Genomic DNA, 21,672 nt, shown 5'->3' with positions numbered 1-21,672 from the left:
TGTCGGCTTTTAGTCCCATTAGTTTCTCTAGTCCTTTTTCTCTACTTATATTAATTACGTTAAGTTCCTCACCCTCATTAGACCCTTGGTTCCCCACCATTTTTTGGTATACTTTTTGTGTCTTCTACTGTGAAGACGGATACAAAATATTTGTTTAGCATTTCTGCCATTTCCTTACTCCCCATAATAATTTCTCCTGTCTCAGCCTCTAAGGGACCAACATTTACTTTTGCTACTCTTTTCCTTTTTGCATACTTGTAGAAACTCTTACAATCTGCTTTTATATTTTTTGCTAGTTTTCTCATTCTATTTCTTCCCTTTTTATCAATTTTTTGGTCAACCTTTGCTGGTTTCTGAAACTCTCCCAATCCTCAGGGTTACTGTTATTCTTTGCAACATTATAAGCTTCTTCTTTCAATCTAATGCTAACCTTAACTTCTTTAGTTAGCCACGGTTGGATCACTTTTCCCGTGGAGTTTTTGTTTCTCAATGGAATGTATTTTTGTTGAGAATTATGAAATATTTCTTTAAATGCTAACCACTGCTTATCTACCACCATACTGTTTTTAATCTATTTTTCCAATCTACCTTAGCCAACTCACCCCTCATATCTATGTAATTGGCTTTATTTAAGTTTAAGACTCTAGTTTTGGACTTAGGCAAGTCACTCTCAAAATTAACGTGAAATTCTATCATATGATCACTCTGCCCCAGAGGATCCTTTACTATGAGATTGCTAATTAACCCTGTCTCATTACACAATACAAGATTTTAAATAGCCTGTTCGCTGGTTGGTTCCATGATGTATTGTTCTGGGAAACTCCCGAATGCATTCCATGAACTCAACCTCCAGACTACCTTTGCCAATTTGATTTGTCCAGTCTATATGAAGATTAAAGTCCCCCAAGATTATTGCATTACCTTTGTTGCAAGCTCCTACTATTTCTTGATTAATATTCTGTCCAACGGTATAACTACTGTTAGGGGGCCTGAATACTACTTCTACCAGTGTTTCCTGCCCCTTGTTATTCCTTATCTCCACCCATACGGATTCTACTTCCTGATCTTCTGAGCCGAGATCCGTTCTCGCTACTGTCCTTATGTCATCCTTTATTATCAGGGCTACTCCCCCTCCTTTTCCATTCTGCCTGTCTTTTCGAAATGTCAAGTACCCTGGAACATTTAATTCCCAACCTTGGCCACCTTGCAACCAATAGCAATAATGGCTGTTAGATCAAACCCATTTATCTCTATTTGTGCCACTAGTTCGTCTATCTTGTTACAAGTGCTTCGTGCATTCAGATAAAGAGCCCTTAATTAAATTTTTTTACCATTATTCCCTGCTTTGACCTTATTCCCTGCTGCACTGCTACCATTAAACTCTCTGTCCCTTCCTGTCACACTCTGTTTATTTTTACCCAAATCGCTACACTGCTCTACTGCCTTGACCTTTCTCTTTAGATTTCTAAATTTCCCCTCACCTGACCTGTCCCCCTTTTTTTAGTTTAAAGCCCTTTAGGTCATCATTTGTTCATTAGTTAATGCAAAATTAGGTTTGGGCAGCACCTGGTACCTCATCAGCCCCTGGCATCCTCTTCATCAGGCATTTTGTTGCTTTAATGAAGATTGGTATCGTCCAAAGAGTTAGTTTACTACTTGTTTAGCAGTTACTTTGATTCATTGGCCAGACAAAGAGATGATCTGGCATGACGAAAATTTCAGTCTCTTTTCACTCACTCCACTGGACTACTCCATATCGGCAGAAACTGATACCAGTCAGCCCAGTGGTATCGAGCAGATTCCAGTCACACAGGCTACTCAGTCATGAATGGAATGTTGGCCTTTATTTCAAGGGGATAGAGTGTAAAAGTAGGGAAGTCTTGCTACAACTGTACAGGGTGTTGGTGAGACCACACCTGGAGTACTGTACCGTTTTGGTCTCCTTATTTAAGGAGGGATATACTTGCATTGGAGGCATTTCAGAGAAAGTTCACTAGGTTGATTCCTGAGATGAAGGGGTTGTCTTTTGTAGAAAGGTTGGGCCTATACTCATTGGAGTTTAGAAGAATGAGAGGTGATCTTATTGAAACATATAAGATTCTGAGGGGGCTCGACAGGGTAGATGCTGAGAGGATGTTTCCCCTCGTGGGGGAATCTAGAACTAGGGGGCATAGTTTCAGAATAAGGGGTCGCCCATTTAAAACGGAGATGAGGAGGAATTTCTTCTCTCAGAGGGTCGTGAATCTGTGGAATTCTCTTCCCAGAGAGCTGTGGAGGCGGAGTCATTGAATATATTCAAGGTAGAGTTAGACAGATTTTTGAGCTACAGGGAGTCAAGGGTTATGGGGAGTGGGCAGGAAAGTGGAGTTGAGACCAAGATCAGATCAACCGTGATCTTATTGAATGGCGGAGCAGGCTCGAGGGGCCGAATGACCGACTCCTGCTCCTGTTTCTTATGTTCTTATAACACTGTTTTTGACCTATTCAGATTCAAATCTTGACTTCCTTAAAAATTCCCTGCTGTAAATTTAGGGGCCTAGGGTCTTGCCTTAGATATTCTCTCAGGTAGAGTGGCGTTGCTCACTCCCATAAGTGACCTGAGCACCTTACATTTAGGCCTGTGCTTGTACTGCCCGATACACATTAGTGTAACCCAGGGGTGTAACTAAGATATTCGTGTCTTTCACACGTGTGCTACTTCAATCTTTTTGATGTCGAACAGAGAAAAACGGGAATGAATCATTAAGCTGGTTTATGGTGTGATTTCTCGTGGGTGATGCCGTTCCATCTGTCTAGCTCCTGTTCTGATGTCAGCAGGTTTAAGGGGTGCTAACTCCTTGTAAGCTCTAGTACTTTGTGCCAGTGGAAATTTCCAAAGTAAATTTTGGGCCAGTGTGATACTATCCCTCCAGGCAGTCATACTCCCAATCTGCTGTACCGAACTAAAAGCGTATTGATCCTAAGAGCATAAGAAATAGGAGTAGGAGTAGGCCATGTGGCCCTTCGAGCCTGCTCCACCATACATTACGATCATGGCTGATCTTTTACCTCAACTCCACCTGCCTGCCCGATCCCCATATTCTCTTAGTATCCAAAAATCTATCGCTCTCTGTCTTGAAAATACTCAACGACTGAGCCTCCACAGCCCTCTGGGGTAGAGAATTCCAAAGATTCACCACCCTCTGAGTGAAGAAGTTTCTCCTCATCTCAGTCCTAAATGGCTGATCCCTTATTCTGAGACTGTGGACCCCCTGGTTATAGACTCCCCGGCCAGGGGGAACATCCTCCCTGCATCTACCCTGTTAAGCTCCGTAAGAAACTTATATGTTTCAATGAAATCACCTCTCATTATTCACATGTCCATCAGAAGAGACAATAAATAAAGTCAATGTTTGTCTGATCTGGTGGTTCGGGGGGACACTGAAGACCCCACGGCACTGTTCAGACCAGGGCAGGGACTTCTCAGTGTCTTGGCCAATATTCTGCCCTCAGCCAGCACCACCAGAAACAGATTAACTAGTCATTCATCTCTCTATTGTTTGTGGGACATAGCTGTATAACATGGTTGCCATGCTTGCCCACATAAGTGTCTATTCACCTCTGGCTTCAACCCCACACTCTGTAACTCTCACCCTCAGCATGTCCTCCTGGTCACTTCTCCCCCCTGACCTTAAAAACACCTCTTCAGACCCGTTGCCTTCACCCACTGTGAACACCTCTCTTCCCTTGCTCCCTCTTGTTGTCTTGCCGTGCGTGGCTCAGTGGGCAGCACCCTTGCCTCGGCGTCCGAAGGTTGTGGGTTCCAAGTCCCCACTACCAGAGACTGGAGTACAAAAAAACCAGGCTGGCACTCCCAGTGCAGTGCTGAGGGAGTGCTGCACTGTCGGAGGTGCCGTCTTTCGGATGAGACATTAAACCGAGGCCCTGTCTGCTCTCTCAGGTGGATGTAAAAGATCCCGTGGCACTATTTTGAAGAAGAGCAGGGGAGTTATCCCCGGTGTCCTGGGGCCAATATTTATCCCTCAATCAACATCACTAAAGCAAATGATCTGGTCATTATCACATTGCTGTTTGTGGGAGCTTGCTGTGCGCAAATTGGCTGCTGCGTTTCCTACATTACAACAGTGACTGCACTTCAAAAAGTACTTGGTTGGCTGTAAAGCCCTTTGGGACATCCTGAGGTCATGGAAGTCCGCTATATAAATGCAAGATTTTCTTTCCTCCGCCTTATAAAGTTCCCTGAGACTTCTCTCTGTAAGGAGGATTATAGCAATCTAAGTGGTTGTCTGTGACATTACACTCCAAACATCTCTCCTCCACACACGCCCCCCCCCCCCCACGCAGTTTGTGCTCTTTGTAGTAAGACAGGATGGCAGGAGTTAATACTTGTATCTGCAGGCACTTCCGTGGTTGGAGTTTGACATCATGTTTGCAGATTTAGGAAAGTACGTATTAGAAATTGAGTAAATGTGCAGTGCCGCGTTATTACCAGCACAATTCTCCGTTGATGCAAAGAGATCATCCAGGGCTTGAGAAAGGCTTTAACAGCGAATTATTCCCTTTTCTGTTCAATTGAAATCTGGTGATTAAGATGCCATTCGGAGTTGGTGAGTTCAGTTATATATTTCATTGTATCTTTAATCATTTCCGCACCTTCCGTTTTGGGGCGAGGTTGTTGCTGGGTGAGTTTCAGAAGGAGTAACCATTTGTCTGTTTGTAATAATTCATTTCTGTAAAGCAGGGAATCCGGTTTCTGGGGCGGGCTGGGGGAAACAATCACATTGGATTCACGCCTTGCTCATTCTCACCCACTCCCAGGAAATTTCACTTTCAAAGCAGGCAGAGCCACCGATCGCTCTCTGATCGCTTAATCGGTTCATTTTATTTAAGTAAACACTCATTAAGATAACAGGGCATTAGGGACTGCTATCTTGCTCAGATCTCATCCTACCCTAAACCTGGGAAACAACCACATTTTATAAGCGCCATCGATTTACTTTACAAGTAAAAAAAAAACCCCAATCCGTTTGAAACAAAGTGTGTGGCGGATATCAGAGCGATTGAGCACAGTGGAATATGAGGGGAGAGGTTTTGGGCATCTCCCCCCTATTTGAGATGGCTAATATCTTACAGAGCCAGGCTTTAAGAGGTAGTTCAGTAACACCGCCACCTTACTATCCTGGCCCACCCTCAGAGACTTGAGCACAAAAATCCAGGGCAATGCTGAGGGAGTGCTGCACTGTCGGAGGTGCCGTCTTTCGGATGAGACATTAAACCGAGGCCCCGTCTGCTCTCTCAGGTGGACGTAAAAGATCCCCAAGGAGCGAAGAGGAGCAGGGGAGTTATCCCCGGTGTCCTGGGGCCAATATTTATCCCTCAATCAACATTACTAAAACTGATTATCTGTTCGTTATCGCATTGCTGTTTGTGGGAGCTTGCTGTGCGCAAATTGGCTGCCGCGTTTCCCACATTACAACAGTGACTACACTTCAAAAAGTACTTCATTGGCTGTAAAGTGATTTGAGACGTCGGGTGGTCATGAAAGACGCTATAGAAATGCAAGTCTTTTTCTCTGATACTGATTTACTGCTTGTTCTATGTTTTCCCCCTATTGGAGGTGAATCTTACATAAGAAATAGGAGCAAGAGTCGGCCATTCGGCCCCTCGAGCCTGCTCCGCCATTCAATAAGATCATGGCTGATCATCTATCTCAACACCACTTTCCTGCCCGATCCTCATATCCCTTGATTCCCTTAATATTCAAAAATCTATCGATCTCAGCCTTGAATATACTCAATGACTGAGCCTCCACAGCCCTCTGGGGCAGAGAATTCCAAAGATTCACCACCCTCTGAGTGAAGAAATTTCTCTTCGTCTCAGTCCGAAATGGCTGACCCCTTATTCTGAGACTATATAGCCTCCTGCACTCTGGGATTCTCTCCCGCAATGACTTTGCCTTGTTTTCTTCCCTCGCTGCCTTCAACGGCCTCCCAAGAACCCTCCTCTGTGACTGTTCCTTTGGCCTTCTTCCCCCACCGCCCGGCCTAAACTTTTCTCCCTCCTTGGAGACATTTTAATTTGCGCGAGCAAAGCTGTAGAAATACGGGTCGTTGCTGCTGCGGAGAGGTGTTTGCACACTGCTGGCAGCAGCAAGGCTGAGATTGGGAATTTGGTAGAAAAAGAAAACAAGACTTGCATTTCTATAGCGCCTTTCACAACCTCAGGATGTCCCAAAGCGCTTTACAGCCAATGAAGTACTTTTTTGAAGTGTAGTCACTGTTGTAATGTAGGAAACGCAGCAGCCAATTTGCGCACAGCAAGCTCCCACAAAGAGCAATGTGTTAATGAGCAGATAATGTGTTTTAGTGATGTTGATTGAGGGATAAATATTGGCCCCAGGACACCGGGGAGAACTCCCCTGCTCTTTTTCGAAATAGTGCCCTGGGATCTTTTACATCCACCTGAAGAGAGCAGACGGGAACTCGGTTTAACGTCTCATCTGAAAGACGGCACCTCCGACAGTGCAGCACTCCCTCAGCACTGCACAGGAGTGTCAGCCTAGATTCTTGTGCAGTAATGACCCTCTATCCTCCACTGTGTGAAACGGCTCTGTGCCACCAAGGGAGTTTTATTTGTGGCCTTGAGCAACTATTCACAGCTGTAAATTATTGTCCTACAAAATATTTCTGGACATAGACTGCAGATTTTTATTCCTCAATAGGTTCCAGTAATGATCTTGTGACCATTAATCTTCTACTGTGAACATTACTACCTTGGAATTGATGTGTTCTGACAGATGCTGGCGGCACAAAAATAGACTGAATACTGTTAGAAAAGTGAGACATCAGAGCGTGACTTTATAAAGCTGCAATGTTATATTGAAGTTCAGATGATAACTATAAACTGCATGAGCTTCACTCATGTCATTTATGAGATCACATGAACCCCCTCAATTTGATGACCTCCTACTCATGTCTCCCACTCACTCACTACCTGTAAACAACAAACCTGAGCGAATTCCCTTGGGATATGTTGCGAGAGAAACCAAAGTTGGAATTTTTTTTAAATAGGTGCTTAGAAACGTAATCGAACGCACCTTTCTGACCTACATTATAAAATCAGTCATAACCTCTGTTCTATAAAGTGAAAGGTCTTTCTGTGGCGTCTCTTTCTGCACGAAAGTAGAGTTCCTTGAAACAGTTGGGTATTTGAGGCATTCAGCCCCGGGTGAGCAATTTGAACCTCTCAGTTTCCCCCCCCCCGCAGTTATTGAGACCAATAGGATTGAAACCAAATGTATGTTGAATGTTTAAATGTCTTAATCTAAATGTAAACTCTCGGGAGCTGCAAGCCTACATTTCGTTGTACTGCACTTGTGCACTAACAATGACAATAAAAGTTGATTTGATTTGATTTTTGATTTGATTCGATTGAACTCTGCCTTAGAAAGGGGGCGTGAATGGGACATGAATCTACGAAGAGTGGGGTGGGTTTGGCAACCTCTGTTCGATGTCACATAAAGGTAATTTTGAATATCAGATGGCCTCCACCCACTAGAAAAGAAGCGTTGCAATAAATAAAGAGAAATCTTGAAAGGAGAATTAATTTTAGCACCTGGTATTTGTCAGAGATGGTAACAGACACAGTACAGACCTGTTTCCGGCAGCAGTCCAATGCGAGATTTGAGATAATGCACTTTAATCTGCTGAGCTTTCCTCTCGTGATTTAGATAGCAATTTAAACCACTCCCTTAGGTGACAGACTTGTGGTTCACGATCCTTTATTCTGCCGTGTTTAAATTCATAATCATAATCAACTTTATTGTCATTGTTAGTGCACAAGTGCAGTACAACGAAATGTAGGCTTGCGGCTCCCGAGAGTGTACATTTAGATTAAGACATTTAAACATTCAACATACATTGGTTTGTAATACATTAACATAAACATAACCATAATAAAGTGCATTGGCAGATGTGCAGGCTTTAGAGTTTATTTGTGGAGTTCAGTAGGATGACAGCCCTGGGAAAGAAGCTGTTCCTAAATCTGGTCGTACGGGTGCGAATGCATCTGTAGCGTCTCCCAGATGGCAGGAGGGCGAACAGACTGTGGCTGGGGTGGGTGGGGTCTTTGATGATGGCCCGTGACCTCCGTAAACAGCGTTTCTGGTATATGTGCTCTATGGTCGGTAGCCGGGTGCCGGTAATGCGTTGGGCAGTTTTGACTACCCGCTGCAGGGCTTTCCGGTCATAGTAGCTACAGCTGCCATACCATACTGTGATACAGTTCGTCAGGATGCTCTCTATTGTGCAGCGGTAAATGTTAGAGAGGATCAGGGGTGACAGGTTACATCCCTTCAGCCTCCTTAGGAAATATAGGCGCTGCTAGGCCTTCTTCACCAGAGAGGAGGTATTGAGGGACCAGGAGAGGTCTTCCGTGATGTGGACTCCGAGGAACTTAAAGCTGTCCACCCTTTCCACCACAGCCCCATTGATGTGGATGGGGGTGTGACTTCCACCTTTAGACTTCCTGAAGTGCACAATGATTTCTTTGGTTTTCTTGATGTTAAGGGCCAGGTTGTTATCGGCGCACCACTTCACGAGATGCTGGACCTCCTCCCTGTAGGCTGACTCATTGTTGTTGGTGATCTGGCCTACTACCGTGGTATCATCCGCAAACTTGATGATGGTGTTGGAACCATGAACAGCCACACAGTCGTGGGTGAAGAGGGAGTAGAGGAGGGGGCTCAGCACACATCCTTGTGGGGCCCCCGCGTTCAGGGTCGGGGGGGGGAGGTGTGGTTACCTAATTTGACAGACTGGGGTCTGTTTGTTAGGAAGTCCAGGGTCCCGTTGCAGAGGGAAGTGTTCAGGCCAAGAGTGTGGAGTTTGGTGGCCAGCTTGTTGGGGACGATAGTGTTGAATGCTGAGCTGTAGTCTATGAACAGCATTCTGATGTAGGTCTCTTTACCATCTAAGTGATTCAGTGCAGAGTGTAGAGCAGTTGTGATTGCATCCTCCATTGATCTGTTTGCACGATAGGCAAACTGGTGTTGGTCAAGAGAGGCGGGAACACTGGCTTTGATGTTAGCCAGGACCAGTCTCTCGAAACACTTCATTATGATGGGTGTGAGTGTGACAGGTCGATAGTCGTTCAGGCACGTCACAGCCGTTTGTTTTGGCACAGGAATAATGGTAGCGGTCTTGAAGCATGTAGGGACTACTGCCTGGGCCAATGACAGATTGAAGATGGCGGTGAAGACACCAGCCAGCTGATCAGCACATTCCTTGAGTACCCGTCCAGGGATGCTATCCGGTCCAGCAGCCTTTCGTGTGTTCACTCCGCGTAGAACACCCCTTACGTCGGAGGTCGACAGAGTGAGCACCTGGTCTTCCGGGGGTGGCAAGGCTTTGGTAGCCGGCTCCCTGTTGTCCCTGTTGAAGCGAGCGTAGAAGTTGTTAAGCTCCTCCAGAAGGGAGGCATCGCTAACTGGGGGGCTGGTGTTTTTGCTCTTGTAGTCAGTGATGGACTGGATGCCTTGCCACATGCGCCGGGGGTCCGAGTTGTTGTGGAAATGATCCTCTATCCGCAGTGTCTGTTTCCTTTTGGCAGTCCTGATACCCTTTTTTAGGTTGGTCCTAGCTGCACTGTAAGCCGCCGCGTCGCCAGATTTAAATGCTGCGTCGCGTGCTTTCAACAGCGAGCGGACCTCTCCGTTCATCCAGGGTTTCTGGTTGGGGTATGTCCTGATATTTTTATGGGTCGTGACGACCTCGACGCAACTGTTAATGTAGAATAGCACTGTGGATGCGTATTCCTCGATGTCATTATGGGCAAACATGCCCCAATCAGTGCGTTCGAAGCAATCCTGAAGCTCCGAGACTGCCCCCTCTGGCCATACTTTCACTGATCTCACTGATGTTCTCACTCTTTTGATGAGCGGTTTGTATGCCGGGGCTAGAAACAGGGAGAGGTGGTCAGACTTCCCAAGGTGGGGGCAGGGAATGGCCTTATAAGCGTCTACAATGCTCGTGTAGACTTGATCCAGTGTGTTCTCCCCTCTTGTGGGGCAGGAAACATTCTGGCAAACAAATTGGCAAACAGGAGCTGAATCAGGCAAAAATAACTTTTCTTCCCATTTGGAACTATAGCATTTGGAAATGTTAAAAATAGATATAATGAATGTACCGAGTGAGGAGTCTGTGCCAGTGTGGATCCTGTGTTGCTCATGTCTTTTCAACAGCTTCCTTGTTTTTTCCACTTTAATACCAGTGGGGATTCACGGTACAACTCAGAGAGTGACGAGTGCCCTTAGTGCCTCCCCCATTATTCAAACATGAATCATTTCATAGAATCATAGAAATTTACAGCACAGAAGGAGGCCATTCGGCCCATCGTGTCCGTGCCGGCCGAAAAAGAGCTCTCCAGCCTAATCCCACTTTCCAGCTCTTGGTCCGTAGCCCTGTAGGTTACGGCACTTCAGGTGCATATCCAAATACTTTTTAAATGTGATGAGGGTTTCTGCCTCTCCCACCCTTTCAGGCAGTGAGTTCCAGACTCCCACCACCTTCTGGGTGAAGAAAGTTCTCCTCAACTCCCCTCTAATCCTTCTACCAATTACTTTAAATCTATGCCCCTGGTTATTGACCTCTCTGCTAAGGGAAATAGGTCCTTCCTATCCGCTCTATCTAGGACCCTCATCATTTTATACACCTCAAGTAAATCTCCCCTCAGCCTCCTCTGTTCCAAATGTAAATCTTGACAATGAACGCCATTGGGTGATTCAAACATGGGGGTATTATAGCAAAGTCTAATCTTGTCCTCACCAGCCATCCATCAAGCTCTTCCCAGTAGGTGGTAACTGGATGTCAATCAGAAGTGGGAAGCCTGGCTGATTTTTTTGTCAGCCTAGCCCAGAGGATCTGAGGTCACTTGTCCCAGCAGCTGATTCAGCACAGACCATTGATTGAACTAAGGACCTCGAGGTCTCTATGACGTAGTATCACACTGGGGTGATGCGAGAGTACTGCGTACAGTCCTGGTCACCACATTACAGGAAAGACGTGATTATACTAGCGAGGGTACAAGGAGATTTACGAGGATGTTGCCAGGACTGGAGAATTTTAGCTACGAGGAAAGAGTGGATAGGCCGGGGCTGTTTTCTTTGGAACGGAGGAGGCTGGGGGGAGATTTAATTGAGGTGTATAAAATTATGCGAGTCCTAGATAGAGTGGATAGGAAGGACCTATTTCCCTTAGCAGAGAGGTCAATAACCAGGGGGCATAGATTTAAAGTAATTGGTAGAAGGATTAGAGGGGAGTTGAGGAGAACTTTTTTCACCCAGAGGGTGGTGGGGGTCTGGAACTCACTGCCTGAAAGGGTGGGAGAGGCAGAAACCCTCATCACATTTAAAAAGTACTTGGATATGCACTTGAAGTGCCGGAACCCACGGGGCTACGGACCAAGAGCTGGAAAGTGGGATTAGGCTGGAGAGCTCTTTTTCGACCGGCATGATACGATGGGCCGAATGGCCTCCTTCTGTGCCGTAAATTTCTATGATGCAGTTATCCAGCAATTAAGGAGTAGCTTTGCTGTGTAAGAAGTCACAAGATGCTTTGAAGGTAATTGGATCATTAGTCACTTTTAAGGCGGGGTGGGGGGGGAGTCAGATTTTTCCGTGCACTGTTTTTAATGTACTGGTTAATATTTACCATCAAGTTCCTGTGTGTTCTATTTTAATACAGTCATTACCTATGGGTTAAACACCTTATTGATCTGCTAAAAATAGCGCACACGAGAGGATTAACCTCCTTTTGTGTGTTATAAACCCGTGCAGTAACTAAATGTGGCTTGATCTGGGTGAAAGTTACGTGGGAGCAAAGCCCATTGTGAAGTGCATTGTGAAATGTATTGGTCTGAATCAATAGATTTAAAAATAGCAACTCGTGTGGAATTTTGAAACCTGTTGCATTGCGGAAGAAAACTGGTTGGCAGACAGGAAGCAAAGAGTTGGAATAAACGGCTCTTTTTCTGAGTGGCAGGCAGTGACTAGTGGGGTACCGCAGGGATCGGTCCTTGGACCCCAGCTATTCACAATATATATTAATGATCTAGACGAGGGAACTAGATGTAATATCTCCAAGTTTGCAGACGACACAAAGCTGGGTGGGCGTGTGTGCTGTGAGGAGGATGCCGAGAAACTCCAGTATGATTTGGACAGGTTGGGTGATTGGGCAGAAGCATGGCAGATGCAGTATAATGTGGATAAATGTGAGGTTATCCACTTTGGTGGCAAAAACAGGAAGGCAGATTATTATCTGAATGGCAATAGATTTGGAGAAGGGGAAGTGCAACGAGAGCTGGGTGTCCTTGTGCACCAGTCGCTGAAGGTAAGCATGCAGGTGCAGCAGGCGGTTAAGAAGGCAAATGATGTGTTGGCCTTCGTAGCGAGAAGGTTTGAGTACAGGAACAAGGATGTCTTGCTGCAGTTGTACAGGGCCTTGGTGAGACCACACCTTGAGTATTGTGTGCAGTTTTGGTCGCCTTATCTGAGGAAGGATGTTCTTGCCATGGAGGGAGTGCAGCGAAGATTCACCAGACTGATACGTGGGATGGAGGGAATGATGTATGAGGAGAGATTGGGTTGATTGGGCTTGTACTCGCTGGAGTTTAGAAGAATGAGAGGGGATCTCATTGAAACTTATAAAATTCTAACAGGACTAGACAGACTAGATGCAGGAAGGATGTTCCCGATGGCCGGGGAGTCCAGAACCAGGGGTCACAGTCTAAGGATAAGGGGTAAGCCATTTAGGACAGAGATGAGGAGGAATTTCTTCACTCAGAGACTGGTGAACCTGTGGAATTCTCTACCACAGAAGGCAGTGGAGGCCAATTCATTAAATATATTCAAGAAGGAGTTAGATATATTTCTTAAGGCTAAAGGGATCAAGGGATATGGGGAGAAGGCAGGGACAGGGTACTGAATTTGGATGATCTGCCATGATCTCATTGAATGGCGGAGCAGGCTCGAGGGGCCGAATGACCTACTCCTGCTCCTATCTTCTATGTTTCTATGTTTAATGGTTGGCCACAGCTGTTCAATATCTATCAGTGTTTGAAAAATGTTTGTAATTTTAAAATGCTCATCAAGTGGAGACATCTTCTAAACACCATTCACCGCACGGATAACGTGACAGTATTAGACCCAAGGTAACACCATCATAAAGCACATTTACTGAGCCAATGGGGAAAGCTGTACAGTAATGTTATTGTGTCTAATTGATGCTTGATCTATTGAAATGACAGGAGCACCACACAAGCTATTTATAACCATAATAATCATTTGCGCATGCAGTTGAAACTCATTTCCCTTGAAGCATGTGCTGCTAAAGCTTTTAATTTTCTCGGGAAACGTAACCCTTTCAACACCCTCATGGGTCCTTGTGATCTGTGTACTTCGGTGGCTGTGAAGGCAGGCAGCGAGCCTGCTCCCAGAATACTGCCACCACACTCTTTGGCCAGTTGACAGGGGTGAGCAATACACCTTCTTGGATTTCCTGTCCCCTGCAGTGAGCTGCCTTGTCTCCACTTGGTGCCTTGCTGTGCAGAGTGCCGTAGAATTTCATCGGATATATGGCACAGAAGAAACGGGCCATTCGGCCCAACCAGTCCATGCCGGCGTTTATGCTCCACTCGAGCCTCCCCCCGTCTTTCCTCATCTAACTTGATCAGCATAATCCTCTATTCCCTTCTCCCTCAACCACTCCCTGTGGCAGCGAGCTCCACATTCTCACCACTCTCTGGGTAAAGAAGTTTCTTCTGAATTCCCTATTTGATTTCTCGGTGACTATCTTATATTGATGGCCTCTAGTTTTGCTCTTCCGCACAAGTGGAAACATTATCTCTGTCTACTCTATCGAAACCTTTCATAATTTTAAAGCCCTCTATTGGGTCACCCCTCAGCCTTCTCTTTTCATCTCTGTTCGTCCTTTCCTGACGGGTATAGCCTCGTAGTTCTGGCATCATCCTGGATTCGGATTCATGTGTAGTGAGGGATCGGAGCTGCTGTCCTCTCACTGCAGGTGCTGCATGCCCACGCCCCAGTGCTCTGCATCACTGTACCGCCTTATACAAATTAATTATACGCTTAAATAATGCGTATTAATCTGTAAGGACTGCAGAATCTGCCTTGAAGCCCACCTATTGTAAGAACCAGCTGATCGTAGTACCAACAGGAGGTGTAAGTTTCCAAGCTGGACCTGTATTAAAACTTCTGAGTCAACAACATACAGCTAAGTCCAAAAGTGGTCATTAGGGACAGGCTTCATCTCGGGTTCACTGCATTTTATTTTAAATGCGCATTACCCACTGCCTTATTTGTAGATTGTATTCTCTTCATCGTTTGCCCATCGCCCCCTGTGCTCGCTGACCTACATTGGCTCCCGGTTAAGCAGCGCCTCGATTGCAAAATTCTCACCCTTGTTTTCAAATCCCTCCATTGCCTCGCCCCTCCCTATCTCTGTAATCTCCTCCAGCCCTTCAAGCCTTCGAGATCTCTGCGCTCCTCCAATTCTGGCCTCTTGAGCATCCCCGATTTTAATCGCTCCACCATTGGCGGCCGTGCCTTCAGCTGCCTGGGCCCTGAGCTCTGGAATTCCCTGCCTAAACCTCTCTGCCTCTCTACCTCTCTCTCCTCCTTTAAGATGCTCCTTAAAACCTACCTCTTTCACCTGCCCTAATATCTTCTTATGTGGTTCGGTGCCAAAAATGTTTTTATTGATCTCGCTTTTGTTAAGTGCCTTGGGACATTTTACTATATTAAATGCGCTCCGATAAATGTAAGTTTTTTTTTTATTTTCTGAGACACCCTGTCTTGTATCTCACATAATACCTTGGAGACAGTTATGCTTTCCGTTCCCAGGGATCTTTCTATGCCCCTCTCAGCTGCCTAGCAGTGGTGCGATAAATGGCCCTCTGATTTTATTTGTCCCCCCTGCCTTCCTCGGGTGAAGCCTGGTACCTCCGTGCAGCTCTGCACTGGTCTGGGGCTAATTGTGGTGGGGGTGGGGGGAATGGCTGTTCCACTGATCCACAGTGTCACAAACCTGCTGCCCCACCACACCACTGCAGCATGTGTTCATTGACGGCACTAAAGAATGTTATAACAGAGGATCAGGAGTAGGCCATTCAGCCCCTCAACCACAACAACAACTTGCATTTATACAGCGCCTTTAACGTAGTAAAACGTCCCAAGGTGCTTCACAGGAGCGATTATCAAACAAAATTTGACACCGAGCCACATAAGGAGATATTTGGGCAGATAACTAAAAGCTTGGTCAAAGAGGTAGGTTTTAAGGAGCATCTTAAAGGAGGAGAGAGAGGCAGAGAGGTTTAGGGAGGGAATTCCAGAGCTTAGGGCCCAGGCAGCTGAAGGCACGGCCGCCAATGGTGCAGCGATTATAATCAGGGATGTTCAAGGGGCCAGAATTGGAGGAGTGCAGATATCTCAGGGCGGGGAGGTTGTGGGGCTGAAGAAGGTTACAGAGATAGGGAGGGGCGAGGCCGTGGAGGGATTTGAAAACAAGGATGAGAATTTTAAAATCGAGGCGTTTCTTAACCGGGAGCCAATGTAGGTCAGCGAGCACAGGGGTGATGGGTGAACGGGACTTGGTGCGAGTTAGGACATGGGCAGCCGAGTTTTGGAAGACCTCAAGTTTAGGGAGGGTAGGATATGGGAGGCCGGACAGGAGTGGGTTGGAATAGTCAGAGCTAGGAGGTAACAAAGGCCTTGAGCCTGCTCCACCATTCAATTAGATCATGGCTGATCTGTACCTCAACTCTATTTACCCACCTTAGCTCCATATCCTTTGATACCCTCACCGAACAAAAATAATAACAAGATGACGAAATAACAACAGAAAATGCTGGAAAAACTCAGCAGGCCAGGCAACATCTGTGGAGAGAGAAATAGAGTCAATGTTTCGGGTCGAAACCCTTCGTCAGGACTGAGAGAAAAGGCAGGAAATGAAACAGATTAAAAGGCAGTTTGGGGGCTGGGAAATGGGGGAGGGGATGAAAGAAGAGACATTAAGAGACATTCAAGGCGAGACGAGATGGTAATAGGACAGGTAAAGAGACAAAGGATGGCTCTAGATGAAGTGTGAAATGCGCTGGCAGAGTGAGAGACAGCTGCCATGTGGGAGAGAGGGAAAAAAGGAAAAGTCACAAACCGAAAGTGTGGATAAAAAATATAAAAATATAATAGGGGCCGAGGTTATGATCTGAAGTTGTTGAACTCGATATTGAATCCGGAAGGCTGTAAAGTGACTAATCGGAAGATGAGCTGCTGTTCCTCGAGTTTACGCTGAGCTTCCGTGGAACAATGCAAGAGGCCGCAAATGGTGAGGTCTGAGTGGGAGCGGAGCAGAGAATTGAAATGACAGGCGACCGGAAGAAAAATAATAAGAACCTGCTTTATATAGTGTCTTCAGTGTAAAATGGTGTCGCAAGGACCTTCACAAATGAGAATAGATTACTGTAATAAGAGAGCCAAGGGCAAAGCTCTCTGCACAACTTCAGAATGACAAGGACAGTCGGCCAAGGATGCCAGGTTGAATATGTGAGATAAGTCTATTAAGAGTTCTCAGTGCATAGCCTCGGACTAACCTTGGCTTGGCAGCTCTCTGGATAAGGAGTGCTTTTACTAATATCCACCTTGCCCACTGAACCAATTTGGGTTCTGTCAGTTTGTGCCTGACGTGCGCTACTAAGATTGCTTGGTTGTACAAACAAGTTTACCTCCTGTTGTAAAAGGCTGTTCATTTCAGGAATCACAAAAGATGAAAAGAAAAGTCATTGAATTCAACCCCCTGAGCTATGGGAGTGTTGCTGCAGTCATTTGTTACGTAATTAACAAAACACATTTGCACCTTTCCGGCAGTGTGTAATCAGGTGCTGAGTCATGGCTGTTGGGGAGTTCCCAGGTCAGTGCCTGGTCAACAGCTAATAGCTGATATCAGCCAGTGGAATGGTGAGGGTCCTCTACAGTTGGGAGAGGACTGAGGACCCCTGGGTCAAGGAAAGGGAAAACAAATCAGCAGGACTCCTGCCCTTGATTATCACCCAAGCGATGCCAAAGTGCACGGTTCAGACGTCGTCCTGGGCTTGTGGGGCCAGGCTTCCCACCTATTTTATTCGTTCACGGGATGTGGGCGTCGCTGGCAAGGCCCAGCATTTATCGCCCATCCCTAATTGCTCTTGAGAAGGTGGTGGTGAGCCGCCTTCCTGAACCGCTGCAGTCCGTGTGGTGAAGGTGCTCCCACAGTGCTGTTAGGGAGGGAGTTCCAGGATTTTGACCCCGCGATGATGAAGGAACGGCCGGTATACTTCCAAGTCAGGATGGTGTGTGACTTGGAGGGGAACTTGGAGGTGGTGGTGTTCCCGTGCGCCAGCTGCCCTTGTCCTTCCAGGTGGCAGAGGTTGCAGGCTTGGGATAAGGAGCCTGCTCTTGTGCCTATTGCAGTTAAATCTAATGATAAATTGTAACATCGATGGTCAGGACTAGTCAGTTTAGCTAAAGGCAGCGTAAAAAATATTTTATATGTTGGCGGTAAAAATAGATTATTAAAGGAGTACTGTCACAAATAATATAAACCCAGATCCTATATCTGGAGAGCGAGCGGAGACTGGACACGTATAATGTTACCTGGTGCTGACACCAGGTCATTTAGTTGAGGATTGAGGGCTTAGTAGGAAAGCTGCCCAGTGACACTCAGCCAATGAGGAATTAAAACCCCTACATCCCATAATACCGCCGCTATCAGAGTTGATCTGAATCACCTCTTTAACCTTCCTCATGAGGTTATATTTGATGCAATTTAGAATCCTTAATACCGATGATTGGTGTCAGCTTACGTAGGAACGCAGAAACATACCATTCAGCCCCTTGAGCCTGTTCCGTCATTCAATGAGATCATGGCTGATCTGCGACTTAACTCCATATACCCGCCTTTGCCCCGTGTCCCTTAATACTTTTGGTTAATAAAAACCTATCAATCTCGGATTTAAAATGAACAATTGATCTAGCATCAATTGCTGTTTGAGAAAGAGAGTTCCAAACTTCTACCACCCTTTGTGTGTAGAAGTGTTTCCTAATTTCACTCCTGAAGGTCTGGCTCTAATTTTTAGACTCTGCCCCCTAGTCCGAGACTCCCCAACCAGCGGAAATAGTTTCTCTCTATCTACCCTATCTGTTCACCTTAATATCCTGAAAACTTCGATCAGATCAACCCTTAACCTTCTAAATTCCAGGGAATACAATCCTAATTTGCGTAATCTCTCCTCGTAACTTAACCCTTGAAGTCCGGGTATCATTCTGGTAAACCTACGCTGGCCTCCCTCCAAGGCCAATATATCCTTCCGAAGGTGTGGTGCCCAGAACTGCTCCCAGTGCTCCAGGTGTGGTCCAACCAGGGCTTTGTACAGCTGCAGCATAAACTCTACGTAGAAGGTAGATCAGCAAGGATGGCTTAACCCTCTATTCCCTTCTCCCTCATATGTTTATCTAGCCTCTCCTTAAATGCATCGAAACTATTTGTCTCAGCCACTCCCTGTGGTAGCGAGTTCCACATATAGCTGCAAATTAAGCTGATTTGATGGTTCCATTGTTGCTGAGCTGGGATGAGGAGTTGTGCGTGGAAAGTATCTTGCCAGGGTGAAGAATTGGACATGTTGAACAGCCTGAAATTTTGCTTCATTACTTTTCAGGATCAGGAATTACATTAACGGTACATTCTGTCAGGAGATTTAAAAACGACAGTAGCGTCGACCGTACATGTCTCTATAACGAGCGCACTCGACGGGCTGTGTTCATGGTGTCCTATGTACATACTTAGAATCATAGAAATTTACGGCACAGAAGGCCATTCGGCCCATCGTGTCCATTCCAGTCGAAAAAAGAGCTCTCCAGCCTAATCCCACTTTCCAGCTCTTGGTCCATAGCCCTGCAGGTTACGGCACTTCAAGTGCATATCCAAGTACTTTCTAAATGTGATGAGGGTTTCTGCCTCTCCCACCCTTTCAGGCAGTGAGTTCCAGACCCCCACCACCCTCTGGGTGGAAAAAGTTCTCCTCAACTCCCCTCTAATCCTTCTACCAATTACTTTAAATCTATGCCCCCTGGTTATTGACCTCTCTGCTAAGGGAAACAGGTCCTTCCTATCCACTCTATCTAGACCCCTCATAATTTTATACACCTCAATTAAATCTCTCCTCAGCCTCCTCTGTTCCAAAGAAAACAACCCCAGCCTATCCAATTTTTCCTCATAGCTAAAATTCTCCAGTCCGGGAATGTCATATAGAAGCAGTTTGTATTCTGGCCTGAGCCTGATTTTTGTGGGTGTAGCCAACAGTTTGCAGTGGGATGTATAGGGCTAAGAATGGGGCGCTAACTTCGCTGGCCCGGAAATTTAAGTGCCCCCGCGCCGGAACTTGAGTGGTTCTGCCCCAAGAGGGAACTGGGGCGCAACTGGAAGCACCCCTCCTCCCTCTTGGGGCACAGCGAGTCAATATCGCGGCGCCACGTGCCACGGTATTGCAGGCCTTCCTACCCTTCTTAAAGGGGAGGGGCCTTGCGCAGCGCGACCCGGGGCCCAGCTGGGCCCCTGGGGATCGGGAGTGCCAGCAAAAGAGCCCGGCACTCAAGAGAAATGCTGGGCTCTTGGAGCGCAGCTGGCACTCCGCGGGGGCGGTTCAGGAGGCCGGGGATGGGAGCGCAGGCAGGTGCTGGCAGACGGCCAGCAACAAAAATGGCCGCCCCGCACCTCGCCTTTAAATTGCGCCTCCCCGGCCGCAGGTAGGCCACCCTGACCCCGTCGGACATAGCGTCCGGCAGTAAGTCAGGGGGCGCTCCTGAAGATCGCGAGCTGAATTTTAATGGCCTTCTCGAAGGCCCGCAACCAACGTTGCCTTTAAGCTGTGCGGCGCTCCGGGGGTCCCGCGCATCCGGCTTTTCGGTTGAAAAAACCGCGCAAGTGCAGACTTTTGATTGGGCCGCGCAGCTCGTTAAGGAGCCAAAAATAAAATTGCAGGGAACATTGCCCGCAATGAACGCAGTTAGCGGTAACGCGCCACGGTGATCCAGTCGATCCCAGGGGGGGGCGTGGCCAGTTTTGTGGGCGGGACCGGCTTACGGCATGGTGTTTTTTAAAAAAGCGGCGCAAAAGTTTGCGGAAACTCGATTTGCGCTTGAAATTCCGCGATCTTTTTGCGCCAGTTCGGATGATTTCGGGGCGAACTGCGCTGAAAAAGAGCCAGCGCAACCGAGTGGAAGCTCTCCTGCCTGGTATCTATGACTACCGTGCTAGGACTGCAACCCAACTTAAAGTAGATCCCTGCTCGTCAGTACTGTTGAGGAGATGGTGAATTACTGGTGATTTCGAGTTGCTTAGCTCTGCTGAGAAACCGGCCTTTATCACCGCCTCTGGGATGTTTTATGCTAAATTAGCGAACTGAGGCGGCAAATTACACGCCTGCAGTGGCTATACTCTCTGGAGTTTAGAAGAATGAGAGGTGATCTCATTGAAACATATAAGATTCTGAGGGGGATTGACAGGGTAGATGCTGAGAGGTTGTTTCCCCCTGGCTGGAGTGTCTAGAACTAGGGGTCACAGTCTCAGGATAAGGGGTTGGCCATTTGAGATGAGGAGGAATTTCTTCACTCAGAGGGTTGTGAGTCTTTGGAATTCTCTACCCCAGAGGGCTGTGGAGGCTCAGTCGTTGAGTATATTCAAGACTGAGATCAATAGATTTTTGGACTCTAGGGGCTGGATTTTACCAGCCCTGAGGTGGCGGGTTTAGAGGCGGGACTGCTGGGAAAGTCAAAAAGAACGGGAGCGGGTCCCGAACCTGCTCCCAACCCACTTCCAATCAATCTTCCCGGGAGTCGGGTCCCTGATTTGCATAGGGACCCGACTCCTAGTGGCAGGAAGAGGATTATCGCCACTTAATTGCCTGACGACCATGTGTGCGGGAAGTGTGTCCAGCTGCAGCTACTGACAGACCACATTGCGGCACTGGAGCTGCGGATGGATTCATTTTGGAGCATTCGCGATGCTGAGGACGTCGTGAATATCACATTTAGCGAGTTGGTCACACCGCAGGTAAAGGGTGTACAGGCAGGAAGGGAATGGGTGACCAGCAGGCAGAGTAAGAGGCACAGGCAGGTAGTGCAGGAATCCCCTGCGGCCATCCCCCTCTCCAACAGATATACCACTTTGAATACTGTTGGGGGGGATGACTCATCAGGGGAAGGCAGCAGCAGCCAACTTCCTGGCACCATGGGTGGCTCTGCTGCACAGGCTGGGAGGAAAAAGAGTGGAAGAGGGGAATAGATAGGCGTTTTTGCGGCCGCAATCGAGACTCCAGGATGGTGTGTTGCCTCCCTGGTGCAAGGGTCAAGGACGTCTCGGAGCGGCTGCAGAACATTTTGGAGGGGGAGAGCGAACAGCCAGTTGTCGTGGTGCACATAGGCACCAACGATATAGGTAAAAAACAGGATGAGGTCCTAAAAGCGGAATATAGGGAGTTAGGAGGTAAATTTAAAAATAGGACCTCAAAGGTAGTAATCTCAGGATTGCTACCAGTGCCACGTGCTAGTCAGAGTAGAAATAGGAGGAT

At 46.9% G+C, this 21,672-nt stretch overlaps 1 protein-coding gene across 1 annotated transcript in view; it reads left to right on the top strand.

Moving 5' to 3' along the window:
• Positions 1-4,350: 4,350 nt before the first annotated feature.
• The window catches only part of pfkfb3 (6-phosphofructo-2-kinase/fructose-2,6-biphosphatase 3), a 134,905-nt gene continuing 117,583 nt past the window's right edge, over positions 4,351-21,672 (top strand). The window contains exon 1 of the mRNA XM_086010757.1: positions 4,351-4,607. Within this exon, the coding sequence (XP_085866883.1) occupies positions 4,592-4,607 (16 nt within the window). The 5' untranslated portion in view covers positions 4,351-4,591. The remainder of the gene's footprint in view (positions 4,608-21,672) is intronic.

This window comes from Somniosus microcephalus, chromosome 17 (genome assembly GCF_052327205.1).
Source record: "Somniosus microcephalus isolate GS21.2 chromosome 17, FLI_Smic_1.0, whole genome shotgun sequence".
Classification (NCBI taxonomy): Eukaryota; Metazoa; Chordata; class Chondrichthyes; order Squaliformes; family Somniosidae; genus Somniosus; species Somniosus microcephalus.
Note: the sequence above shows the minus strand (reverse complement) of the source record. Positions and strands in the feature narration are given on the sequence as shown.